Raw genomic sequence first — 14,165 nt, 5'->3', positions numbered from 1 at the left:
TTGTGTTAGTTGGTTTGCTTGGAGAATCATTAGCCTCCCGAGAGTTGGCTGGAAATTATGCAAGCACAACTTTATTTTTCCCATTGCAATAGATTCTCTTTATATTCCTTCAAATAATTAACCAATTCATGTTAAATTATGTCATGGTCTCTGAATTAATAGCCACTTGTTCATCGCATTTCCTAAAAGTACCCAGAATACTCTCACATTACGTGTTCTGGGCTTTTGATTAAGCAACAGTGAGATCAACATTGTATGTTCAAACAAGGATAATTAATTAACACTACAGCCTTTACACTTTGGTGCTAGGTTCCATTATTGTTGAAATTGCAGATATTTGTGAAGCTACCTACTTGTTATCTGAAAAGCAAGAACAATTGCAAACGTTGAAAATAAAAATCAAACATTGGGTATACACAAAACATCAGGAAGAATTTCTGGATGATAAATAGAATTAATATTTCATACAGACCACCAAACAGCTGTAGGGAGGTTGGGGATAGCATCAAGCAGGAAATTAGGATGGAGAGTGACACGATTAATTCAGAGACTCGGGTCCTAAACTTAAAGAAGGAAGACTTTGAAGGAATGAGACGGGAATTTGGTTAGGATAGATGGGAAAATTATGCTTAAAGGGTTGACGGTGGAGATGCAATGATAAATATTTAAAGACCGCATGGATGAACTACAAAAAATTGTTCATCCATGTCTGGCAAAAAAATAAAGGCGGCTCAACTGTGCCTAACGAGGGAAATCAAGGATAGTGTTAAATACAAGGAAAAGGCATATAAATTGGCCAGAGGAAGCAGCAAACCAGATGACTGGGGGAAATTTAGAACAGAGGACAAAGTTGTTAATTAAGAGAGGGGAAAAAAGAGAATGTAAGAAAGCTTGAGGGGAATATAAAAACTGACTCCAAAAGCTTCTTTGGATATGTAAAAAAGAAAAGATTAAAGAAATGCAATTCCTCCTAATGGATAAATCAGACCAATTCATAACGAGTTGGTCTCCATTTGTCGTCTTTTTGGAATCATATGGTGCAACACAATTGTAAAAAAATAACTGTTTCAGGACCGGACGAGGGTTGGTCAAGATTATAAACAATGATACTTTTTTTTTGTTTTATTCTCTTTTTTCTATTTTCTTTTTCTCAACTTTCTTCACTCATCCGTCTTTTTTCTTTTTCTTCACACACTATATATCTCACGTCTTTCTATCCTTTACTGTCTAATCTCTTTTTCTTATTCTAATCTTTCTTTAATATAAAAAAAAGAAGCTGTACATAAAATGTATTATGAAAATATATATTAGGCACTTTGGTGCCATATGATTATACTTCTAATAAAATAAAATAATTAAAAATAAATGATTAATGAAGACAAATGTAGGTCCCTTACAATCAGAGACAGGTGAATTTAAAATGGGAAGCAAAGAAATGACAGAACAGTTAAACGAGTATTTTGGTTCTGTCTTCACTAAGGAAGACACAAATAATCTCCCAGAAATACTAGGGGACTAAGGATCATGCTTGACTAATCTTCTGGAATTTTTTTTAGATTTACCAAGTAGAATGGATGAGGGAGAGCCAGTGGATGTGGTGTATCTGGACTTTCAAAAAGCCTTTGACAAGGTCCCACACATGAGATTAGTGTGCAAAATTAGAGCACATGGTATTGGGGGAATGGTATTGACATGGATAGAGAACTGGTTGGCAGACAGGAAGCAAAGAGTAGGAATTAACGGGTCCTTTCAAGAATGGCAGGCAGTAACTACAGGCAATGAGATTTCTCCACGAACCCGCAGATTTCTACGGATTTTGAAATTCATTTAAAAAAAATAAATCTCTAAAAATCTATAAATGGATTTCCGTGAGACAGTGGGGGCGGGACTGATGATCGAGGGCGCCGATTGGATGAGAGGGACGTCGGTCAGCAGGCAGTGGGGGGGATGGGACGATGATTCAGTGCGATGATTGTAAGAGGGAGGCATCTGCGGGTGGGACAAGGTGAGGCCTGGTGGAGCGAGGCGACGGGGCCAGGAGTGCAGTTAGCGGCGGCCCCAGGGGAGGGCTGCGGGAGTATGGGCACTGGGCTGGGAAAGGCCGGGGCGCGGCTGCAGGGCCGGGGCCTTGTCAGTGTCAATAAGTGTTTTAAAGCAAGTAAAAGGAGTGTGTGTGAGCCCTGGTGAGCAGAGGGGAGTCTCTGTGAGTGTGTAAAGGTGAGGGGACGTCCCTGTGAGTGTGAGCAGTGAGGGGGTCCCTGTGAGTGAGTAAAGGTGTGGGGTTTCCTGTGAGTGTGAGCAGTGAGGGAGTCCCTGTGAGTGAGCAAAGGTAAGAGGGGGGGGGGAGGTCCCTGTGAGTATGAGCAGTGAGACGTTCCCTGTGAGTGTGAGTGGAGAAGACCCTGTGAGAAATTAAGGGTAAACGGACAGGAAAACTATTATTTCAAGGTACAATTATCAAAAAAAATCTGCCACCTTTTACCCCTGCCAGGGGCATTGTCCCTTGGTCTCCTAATTCTCCTGGACCCTCCTCTTCCTCTTTTTTTCATTTTTTTCCTGTCTCATGCCTGTAACTAGTGGGATGCCACAAGGCTCGGTGCTGGGACCTCAGTTATTTATAATATATATTAACGATTTAGACGAGGGAATTAAATGTGATATCTAGTCTGCGGATGACACACAGCTGTGTGGCAGTGTGAGCTACGATGAGGATGCTATGAGGCTGCAGAGTGACTTGGATAGGTTGGGTGAGTGGGCAGATGCATGGCAGACGCAGTATAATGTGGATAAATGTGAGGTTATCCACTTCGGTAGCAAAAATAGGAAGGCAGATTATTATCTGAATTGTGTCAGGTTAGGAAAAGGGGAGGTGCAGTTGTACAGGGCCCTAGTGAGACCACACCTGGAATATTGTGTGCAATTTTGGTCTCCTAATTTGTGGTAGGACATTGTTGCTATTGAGGGAGTGCAGCGTAAGTTCACCAGGTTAATTCCTGGGATGGCGGGACTGACATATGAAAGAATGGGTTGACTGAGCTTGTATTCACTGGAATTTAGAAGGATGAGAGGAGATCTTATAGAAACATATAAAATTCTTAAAGGATTGGACAGGCTAGATGCAGGAAAAATGTTCCCGATGTTGGGGGAGTCCAGAACCAGGGGTCACAGTTTTTGAATAAGGGGTAGGCCATTTAGGACTGAGATGAGGAAACATTTTTTCACCCAGATAGTAGTGAATCTGTGGAATTCTCTGCTACAGAAGGCAGTGGAGGCCATTTCACTGGATGTCAAGTCAACTTTATTTGCCTCATACAAGATGTGCAGTGAAATGAAAGTGACAATGTCTGCGGATTGTGCAAAAACTTCAGAACAGAAGCAGTATTTACATGTTAGAAAATAATTTTTTACAAAAGACACAACACAACAGTAAATTAGTACAGTAAATTATTCCCTGGTGAGATAAGAGTTTACAGTCCTGATGGCCTGTGCGAAGAAACTCTGTCTCATCCTCTCTGTTTTCACAGCATGACAGCGGAGGTGTTTGCCTGACCGTAGCAGCTGGAACAGTCCATTGCTGGGGTGGTGGTGGTCCCCCATAATGTTGCTGGCTCTGGATCTGCACCTCCTGGTGTATAGGTCCTGCAGGGGAGCGAGTGTAGTTCCCATAGTGCATTCGACTGAACGCACTACTCTCTACAGAACCTTCCTGTCCTGGGCAGAGCTGTTCCCAAACCAGTTTGTGATGTTGCCAGACAAGATGCCTTCTACAGCCCCAGCGTAGAAGCACTGAAGGATCCTCAGAATTTCCTCAGATGCCTGAGGAGGTAAAGGCGCTGCCTTGCCTTACTCACCAGTGCGGCAGTGTGTATTGTCCATGTCAGATCCACTGTGATGTGGACTCCCAGGTATTTAAAGCAGCTCACCCTATCCACAGTAGTCCCATTTATCTCCAGTGGTGTGTACGTCCTCGGATGTTGTGTCCTTCTAAAGTCCACAATCAGCTCCTTAGTTTTTGTGACATTCAAGAGGAGGCTGTTGTCCTGTCACCAGAGTGCCAGATCAGCCACCTCCTCGTTCATCGTTATCGGAGATCAGGCCCACCACCACAGTGTCATCAACAAACTTGATGATGGAGTTGGAGCTGAACCTGGCCACACAGTCATGTGTGCACAGGGAGGACAGTAGGGGGCTAAGGATGCAACCCTGGGGGGATCCTGTGTTCAGGGTGAGGAGGTTGGTGGTATGTCTCCCCATCTTGACCACCTGGGGCCTGGTGGTGAGAACGTCCAGGACCCAGGCACACAGGGGAGTGTTAAGCCCCAGTTCCAGCAGCTTCTCAGCCAGTCTGGTGGGGACTATCGTATTGTAAGCTGAGCTGAAGTCAATGAACAGCATCCTCACATAGCCCTCCTTCTGGCTGCCAAGGTGAGAGAGCGGTGTACAGAACCTGGGAGACCGCATCATCCGTGGATCTGTTCGGACGGTATGCGAACTGCATGGGTCCATGTTACAAGGGAGGAGATGTGGTTCTTGATCAGCCTCTCGAAGCATTTCATGACTACCGAGGTGGTGGCCATTCAATGGTCGGTAGTCATTCAAGCAAGCTGGAGAGGCATTCTTTGGCAATGGAACAATGGTGGATCTTTTGAAGCAGGCAGGGACCACAGACTTGGCCTGGGAGAGGTTGAATATTGTGGTGAGCACTGGAGCAAGCTGAGTAGCATAAGACTTTAGTACTCGCCAAGATATACCATCTGGGCCTACAGCTTTCCTACGTCGTGCTCGGACACCGAGAATGTGTGCATATCCCCAGCGGTGGACCTCCCTCCAGCCTTGCTAGCCAGCGCACTGGTGGTGTTGTTAGCGGCGAGCTAGGGGTGATGTTGCCCGTCTCGAATCGTGCGTAGAAGGAGTTCAGGTCATCAGCTAGGGAGGTGCTGGCACTTCCAGTTGGGGGGGGTGGGGGGGGGGGGTGGGGGGGTGCTGCTGCTCCGGTAGTTATGTTTTCAAGAGAGAATTAAATTTAGTTCTTAGGGCTAAAGGAATCAAGCGATATGGGGAATAAGCAGAAACGGGGTACTGATTTTAGATGATCAGCCATGATCATATTGAATGGCGGCGCTGGCTCGAAGGGTCGAATGGCCTACTCCTGCATCTATTTTTCTAAGCCACAGTATTTTTTGAGCTCACATTTAACCTGCTGGGTATACTAGTTTGGTCTACTTAGCTGGGTAACAATGCTGCAGAACAATTTGCAAGGTGCCAACCAAGTTAAAATGGGCATTGATTTATAGAAAGATTACAATTACAGCAAACTCTAATATTGTCATTGACAGAGGTGTAGTTATTAGATTGGTAAGAACTATACCCTGCTGGAACCAGAAGTTGTTGTTGAGTCAGGTACAGTAACAATATTTAAAACCCACTTGAGAGACAGGTACGCGGTGGGAAAGATTTAGAGGGAAATGGGCCAAGCAAGGTAAATGGGACGAGCTTTGAATAAGGCATTGTGATCGACATGGATGAGTTGAGACCAAGGTTATTTTTCCATGCTGTGTGACCCTAACCCAGCTCTTTGTATTGGGTTCTGGTTAGATATATACTTCAGTAAGTATTCCAACTTGCTTCTTGCAGATTGGACTGTTTAGTACAATCACGTGTCCTGTTCTTGATGAATATTTGGGTATTTCATATTTGAACCGATCAAGAACTTGTTTGAAGACACAGGAGGCCGCTTGATTAGTTTAGTTTAGAAATGCAGCGTGGAAACAGGCTCTTCAGCCCACTAAGTCGGCGCTGACCGGAAATCATCCATACACTAGTTCTATCCTACACACAAGGGACAATATTTATACCAAGAGGAATCGAATATTTATAACACGAGGAATCGAATATAGGAGCAAAGAGTAGGTATGTTACAAAACCTACCTGAATCGTGTCTGAGCATCTGCCCTACCCCGTGTGTGTGATTTTGGCGCTGTTTAGAGGGGGCGGGTTTAAAACGCGATTTAAAAATGTTAATCATTTATTAAGAAATGGATAGATGTTTAGATCTAATAATTGAAGTTTGAAATTAGCTACAATTGGGTAACTAACTAATTATATGCTTTAATCTCAGGTCATCCAAGTAAGATTATTTTATATTTGTTTCAGAATGCTTCAATCTATGATAACTGAAACTTTCATTCAGTTCTCTTAATTTTTAAGAAGGTTATGGGCTTTTGACTGTCCACGATCACAGCTTTTTTGTTATGTCCATAGAAAATCAATAGGGAACAAGATGCTAATTTCCGGGTATGAAAATGGCCATAACTTCTTTATTACTTGAGATATGAAAGTGAATTAGGTGTCAAATTAAACTTATTGTTATGCTTTATCTGATGGGATAAATTGCAGATTTGATTTTTTAAATCTCAAAATTTTGTAACATTGCTACAAAGAGGTCCTTCTGCAGTTGTACAAAGCCCTATTGGGACCACACTTGGAGTATTGTGTGCAGTTTTGGTCCCCTAATTTGAGGAAGGAAATTCTTGCTATTGAGGGAGTGCAGTGTAGGTTTACAAGGTTAATTCCCGGGATGGCAGGACTGTCATATGCTGAGAGAATGGAACAGCTGGGCTTGTACACTCTGGAGTTTAGAAGTATGAGAGGGATCTCATTGAAACATATAAGATTGTTAAGAGTTTGGACACGCTAGAGGCAGGAAACATGTTCCTGATGTTGGGGGAGTCCAGAACCAGTGGCCACAGTTTAAGAATAAGGAGTAAGCCATTTAGAACGGGGACGAGGAAACGCTTTTTCTCACAGAGAGTTGTGAGTCTGTGGAACTCTCTTAAAAACATATTGCTCAAAGAAATTTACTTACCATATTATTTGTACACAAAATCCATTCTTCTCTCTTTGTTTCCTGTTGTACCAAGCTGTTTTAAATGTTCTAGTTATTTTTGTTCCTTTGCACTGTTGAAGTTCTATAAGTTTCATTTTCATTGTCATTTTCAATTATTTTGGTCTTTTCCTCGTAAGTTTGCTGTGAGAAACTCATCAGGTAATCACTATCCATCTTTGAAAAACCCGACAAGAAACTTGCGCTTGCGCATGCGCAGTAGGCTGGTGCGTATGCACAGCGCACCATATGCACGCAGTCCACGGTGTAAAGGCAGAATTTCAGCTGCTTTTACGAACCGTTCCCACTGATGGCTTGAAGCATCATTGACGGCACGGGAGTAGCACATACTTCCTCGTTTTAAATGTACTGCGGATGAAAGGCACGGGAGATCGATCTCTTTGGGGAGCATAATTCTCCCGTGACACTACTATTTATGACCATTTTATATATGTTTTATATATATAAAATAATGACCATTTTGTAATTTTAGTCAGGGTAGGCACTGCCTACCTTGCCAACCCCGACAGCACGTGCCTGGAATACAGTCGCCTTGCCCAGCTGCACTGCAATCTCTTCCACTGTGCACATGGGATTGTGTGGTCGTTTAATGGCGGTGTTTACATCTTTAGGATTAATACAAATCCGTATTTCTTCCTGATTCTTTTCCGTTGCTACGTCCACGGTCGAGACCCAATCTGATGGGTCAGCGACAGGGGTAATCACACCCACAGTCACCATTCTGTCGAGTTCACCGTGTATACGGTTCCGCATAGCAAGGGGAATCTGGTGTGCCGGACGGACAACTGGGAGTACCTCGGGGTCAGTCGTGATTGTGTACTTGACAGGTAATCTGCCCTGCTTGTTGTCGAACAGACTTTTGTATTGTCAGCATTTGTTGAGTGAAGCCACATGTAGCAGACAGTTGATAGACAGATGTACTGAAGGTGACCAGACCCAAGTCATTACAAGCATCAATGCCTAGCAGAGAAGGCATTTTTTCTCGGACAATAAAGAAGCTCAGGCTGTGGACATGTGAATCAAACTAGCATCGTAGCTCAACTTGACCGACAGGGAGCACTGTGCCACCTGCAAATGGAAGTAGAGTTTGATTGATGACTTCGTTTTTTCGAATCCTATTGAGTTCAGATAAGGATAAAACGTTCAACGAACTCCAGTGTCGAGTTTAACAATAACATTCATTCCGTTAATGAGAGTGACCATGGGATCTTGATGTTTACGACACAAATCCGACAAGGAATGTATGTTGATATCCAGTCTCTCGTTAGCAGGCAGTATGTCCTCATTAGTCAGAGAAGCTTGTGTGGGAGCCGTATGGGAAAGCTCTGGATCTAAGCTCTCACGTTAGAGGAGGTGGACAGATTACTTTGTCTGTATTTTGTTTCCATGCGAATGGCAACAACGAATGAAGTGATTTCTGCATTTATAAAAGTAGAAACGTTTTCCATAAGCTGGGCAACATTCACATGCCTGAATGCGAACCTCCATAGTTCACACAATTATTAATGAAACTTAACACCAGATCTACCAGGCACCTGTGAAAACTGGCGTTGGGCCTGATAAACCGTGCCGGCAACATTAACATTATAGGCCGAATGGGGACCCTGCCCCAAAGATTTGGTGTGAGAATCTGTCATTTCTGCAATACGACAGCGATTTTCAGCACTACAGAGTGAGATCAGCATCACGTAGAAGTTCATCACGTACCTTATCATTGAGAATTCCATAAACCAGTCTGTCTCGTATCAGACTATCACACAAATTGTCAAATTCATATCAACTGGCGGTGCTTCAAAGAACTGATGTACGCTTCGCCAGGTTCACCCTGCCTTTGGCTGCACGAAAAAAAATTATGGCGGTCCATCACAAGATTAATGCGTAACTCACATAGTTGTTTGAACTTGTTAAGAAGGCACTCAGGGTCTTGAATAGATTCAGCCGGAACCATCTGGACACCCGCAGCATTGAACTGTACCGGAGCATAATGAAATCTTCTAGCACGTCGAGTGGCCTCTGTACTGGCCAAGTTGAGGAGAATAGAGGCACCAACATCTGGAGTGGCGGCAGCATGCGCCGCATGAACATACACAGTGAAATCCTCTTCAAAGATGCGCCAACGCTCGGCGAGGTCACCATCAAACACTAAAGACCCAGGCTTGCAAAGAGAAGCAGCCATTGTAAAACCACAAAATGAACACAAAACAAAAACACTAAAATAAACGTAAACCAACTAGGCGAGGAGAGGGTCCAAAGTTTCTGACACCATGTTGAAATGATCAGACTCACACATAGTGATTAGAATCCATAGTCTTTTATTAGCAACTCTGCAGAGGAAACACCAGGTGCTTTCATCTCCATGCATTCAGCTAACCTAACTAGAGAGAGAGAGATAGAACTCACTATCAAGCCTGTGGGCGGATCAGCAGTATGAGTGACATAAGGAATGTGCAGCATGCATAATCTGTGTGGTAACATATATATATATATATATATATATATATATATAGTACTAACACACTAATCTACAGTGATTTTAGCAGAAATGTTTTTCTGATTTATTTGTGTATCATGTGGTGGTAATATAATTTGTTTGTATTCATACAGGCTATCCAGGAACAAATGAAACTTCATGGGCAGGAGCCAGTTTCTTTTCAAGATGTTAAGGTATATTTGTAACTGTGATATTGATTATAAAGAATACAATTAAAGAACAAGTACTTCTGCAATTTTTGTAAATGTGCCATTTGATCATAGTAGTGAGATAGGATTAAATTGTTTATCATAAATGAAAAACGGTGATGGACAGTACAATTTTTAACTCTCCATTTTCCTTTCCAAGTGGTATTCCCATAAGACCCGTGCTGGATTCAAAACAACTTGTTAAAGTATAGCCTTGCATTGTATGTCCACAAGGTTAATTCCCAGGATGGCGGGACTGTCATATGCTGAGAGAATGGAGCGGCTGGGCTTGTATACTCTGGAATTTAGAAGGATGAGAGGGGATCTTATTGAAACATATAAGATTATTATGGGTTTGGACACGCTAAAGGCAGGAAGCATGTTCCCGATGAGGGGTAAGCCATTTAGAACGGAGATGTGGAAACACTTTTTCACACAGTGGAAACAATTTGTCCTACAGGTAGCAATTGAAGAGAGCATCCCCAGTGGTGAGGTCTGTACAGAGCTGGTCGGGGGGGGGGGGGGGGGGGGGGGGGGGGGGGGGGGGGGGGGGCAGAGGAACAACTCCAGGACTGCTCAGGACTGGGCAATGTTCAAGGACTCGGCAACAGACCTGAAAGAATACGCCAGTCGTTACAGACTTCATAAGGAAATGTGTGGAGGACTGCGTCCCAACAAAAACCTTCAGAGTGTTTCCGAACCGGAAGCCTTGGATGAACCATGAGATCCGCATTCATCTGAAGACCAGACCCGGGCATTCAGGTCTAGAGATGCAGAGGTCGACAAGAAGTCCAGATACGACCATGGTAAAGCCATCAAAAAGGCCAAAAGGGACTTTTGCTCCAAGCTGGAGGATGAGACTGACGTTAGGCAACTGTGGCGGGGCTTAAATGCCATCACCTCCTACAAGGCGAAATCAGGAGGCAGCTCAAATGTCAGCGCAGCATCACTCCCTGATGAGCTCAATGCATTCTATGCACACTTTGATAGGGAGAACACTTATGTGCCTCCCAGAGCCCCCATTTGCCATGATGGTATTTCAGTCACAGTCACAGAGGCCGACGTTAGAAGATCCTTCAGAGGGGTGAACCCTCGGCAAGCGCCTGGACCTGATGTCTCAAAACTTGTGCAGACCAATTGGCTGGAGTTTTTACGGACATTTTCAACATCTCACGTCTGAGGTTCCCATCTGCTTCAAAAGGGCATCAATAATACCAGTGCACTAGAAGAGCAAGGTAACGTGCCTCAACGACTATCGACCAGTGGCACTAATGTCTAAGTGCTTTGAGAGGTTGATTATGGCGTATATCAACTCCTACCTCGACAAGAACCTGGACCCACTGCAGTTCGCTTTCCGCGACAACAGGTCAACAGTGGATGAGATCTCACTGGCTCCCCAATCCGCTCTGGACCACTTGGACAACAAAAACTCGTATGTCAGGCTGTTGTTCATAGACTAGAGCTTGGCGTTTAATACCATCATCCCCTCCAAGCTGGTTACCAAGCTCACGGATCTGGGTCTCTGCGCATCCCTCTGCAATTGGATCTTCGACTTCCTCATCCACAGACCATGGTCTGTCCGTATTGGTGGAAATGTGGCTCCCGGCTGGAAGGTGCTCCCATGGGAGCAGCCCAGTGCGGGGCTGAGACGCTGCCGTGTGGGCAGCCCGGGGCGGAGACGGTGCTCCGGTGGCTGAGGCAGCGTTCTGGCGGCAGCGACCTGAATCCGGGGCTCGGCCGCGGGCCAGTGGACGACATCGTCGGGAGCTCGCGGGTCACAGGCTGGTGCCTGTTTTCCGGAACTCCCGTGGCAACAGCTGCGTCCGTTGGACTGGAGGGCGGCAGCTTCGACCACCCCCGGGCCGCGGAGCTTGAACCGCGGGACTGACTTACAGAGGTCCGGGGGGTATCGCCTCAGCGCAGAGGGAGAAGAGGAGGGAAGAGACAATAACTCTAAGACTTTTGCCTCCATCACAGTGAGGAGGTGCTTGTTGAACTCACTGTGGTGGATGTTAATTTGTGTTTATTGTGTGTTGTTATTATTACATGTATGGCTGCAGGCAACAACATTTCGTTCAGACCGAAAGGTCTGAATGACAAATAAAGGATTCAAATTCAAATAGAAGGGGTAGATTAGGGACCCACAATCCTGTTTATATCAACGGGACAATGGTGGAAAGGGTAAAAAACTTCAAATTCCTGGGCATGCATATTTCCGAAGATGTTTCCTGGTCCCAGCACACTGATCCAATTATAAAGAAGGCACATCAGCGCCTCTACTTCCTGAGAAGATTATAGAGAGTCGGTATGTCAAGGAGGACTCTCTCGAACTTCTACAGGTGCACAGCAGAGAGCATGCTGACTGGCTGCATCGTGGCTTGGTTCGGCAACTTGAACGTCCAGGAGCGGAAAAGAATGCAGAAAGTTGTGACCACTGACCAGTCCATCATCAGCTCTGACCTCCCCACCATCGAAGGGATATATTGCAGTCGCTGCCTCAAAATTGCTGCCAACATCATCAAAGACCCACCATCCTGGTCACACCCTCATCTCTCCGTTGACATCGGGAAGAAGATACAGGAGCCTGAAATCTGGAACATCCAGTTGAGGAACAGCTTCTTCCCCACAGCCATCAGGCCATTAAACACAACATCAAATAAGCTCTGAACAATATCAGTCTATTATTATTATTATTGCACTTTATCTGTTTATTTATTGTGTATATATGATCTATGGACAATAGACACACTGAACTTTTATATTCCGTTCTGTATTATGTTTACAATAGACAATAGACATATAGGTGCAGGAGTAGGCCATTCGGCCTACTGTGATCATGGCTGATCATCCCCAATCAGTACCCCGTTCCTGCCTTCTCCCCATATCTCCTGACGCCACTATTTTTTAAGAGCCTTATCTAGCTCTCTCTTGAAAGCATCCAGAGAACCTGCCTCCACCGCCCTCTGAGGCAGAGAATTCCACAGACTCACAACTCTCTGTTTAGCGTGTCCAAACCATTAACAATCTTATATGTTTCAATGAGATTCCTTCTCATCCTTCTAAACTCCAGAGTGTACAAGCCCAGCCACTCCATTCTCTCAGCATATGACAGTAGCGCCATCCCTTGTAAACCTACGCTGCACTCCTTCAATAACAAGAATGTCCTTCCTTAAATTAGGGGACCAAAACGGCACACAATACTCCAAGTGTGGTCTCACTGGGGCTCTGTACAACTGCAGGACCTCTTTGCTCCTATATTTGACTCCTCTTGTTATAAAGGCCAACATGCCATTCGCTTTCTTCACTGCCTGCTGTACCTGCATGCTTACTTTCATAGACTGATGAATAAGGACCCCCCAGATCCCGTTGTACTTCCCCTTTTCCCAACTTGACGCCATTTAGATAGTAATCTGCCTTCCTGTTTTTGCTACCAAATTGGATAACCTCACATTTATCCGCATTAAACTTCATCTGCCATGCATCTGCCCACTCCCCCAACCTGTCAAAGTCACCCTGCATTCTCATAGCATCCTCCTCACAGTTCAAACCGCCACCCAGCGTTGTGTCATCTGCAAATTTGTTAATGTTACTTTGAATCCCTTCATCCAAATCATTGATGTATATTGTAAATAGCTGCGGTCCCAGCACCGAGCCTTGCGGTACCCCACTAGTCACTGCCCGCCATTCTGAAAGGGAGCCGTTAATCCCTACTCTTTGTTTCCTGTCTGTCAACCAATTTTCTATCCATGTCAGCACTCTACCCCCAATACCATGTGCCCTAATTTTTCCCACTAATCTCCTATGTGGGACCTTATCAAATGCTTTCTGAAAGTCCAGGTACCACTACATCCACTGGCTCTCCCTTGTCCATTTTCCTAGTTACATCTTCAAAAAATTCCAGAAGATTAGTCCAGCGTGATTTCCCCTTCGTAAATCCCTGCTGACTCGGACCAATCCTGTTATTGCTATCCAAATGTGTGGCTATTTCATCTTTTATAATTGACTCCAGCATCTTCCCCACCACCGATGTCAGGCTAACTGGTCTATAATTCCCTGTTTTCTCTCTCCCGCCTTTCTTAAAAAGTGGGATAACATTAGCTACCCTCCAATCCACAGGAACTGATCCTGAGTCTATAGAACATTGGAAAATTACAATGCATCCACGATTTCTAGAGCCATTTCCTTAAGTACCCTGGGATGCAGACCATCAGGCCCTGGGGATTTATCAGCCTTAAGTCCCATCAACATCTTACTTGCCAATTTCTAACAGCCTCAAGCTCGTCCACTTTATTTCTTATACTTCGCGCTTTAATATACAGCACTTTGACCTTCGTATTCACTTCCCCCCTTGCACCGCTTGCAATTTACCCTGACCTCACTCTGTTGTCCCTTCTCGAGCTTTCCTTCCCATTCGAGAATCTTTTGTAATTTTTCCTGTATTCACTTCCCCTTCAACTCCATCTTTATACTCCCAATTTGTCAATCCCTCCCCCCTAGTATTTAGTTTAAACCCACACATGTAGCCCAAGCAAACCTGCCTGCCAGAATGTCGGTCCCCCTCCAGTTAAGGTATAACCCGTCC

The 14,165-nt window shown here is 44.7% G+C and overlaps 1 protein-coding gene across 1 annotated transcript in view; it reads left to right on the top strand.

Annotated features, from left to right (window-relative positions):
* Positions 1 to 14,165, top strand: part of ppp2r3c (protein phosphatase 2, regulatory subunit B'', gamma) — a 32,231-nt gene that overhangs the window by 15,963 nt on the left and 2,103 nt on the right. The window contains exon 12 of the mRNA XM_055640518.1: positions 9,509 to 9,568. Coding sequence (XP_055496493.1) covers positions 9,509 to 9,568 — 60 coding nt within the window. The remainder of the gene's footprint in view (positions 1 to 9,508; positions 9,569 to 14,165) is intronic.

Source organism: Leucoraja erinacea, chromosome 9 (genome assembly GCF_028641065.1).
Source record: "Leucoraja erinacea ecotype New England chromosome 9, Leri_hhj_1, whole genome shotgun sequence".
NCBI lineage: Eukaryota > Metazoa > Chordata > Chondrichthyes > Rajiformes > Rajidae > Leucoraja > Leucoraja erinaceus.
The sequence above is the reverse complement of the archived record's forward strand: the minus strand, read 5'-3'. Positions and strand labels throughout refer to the sequence as shown.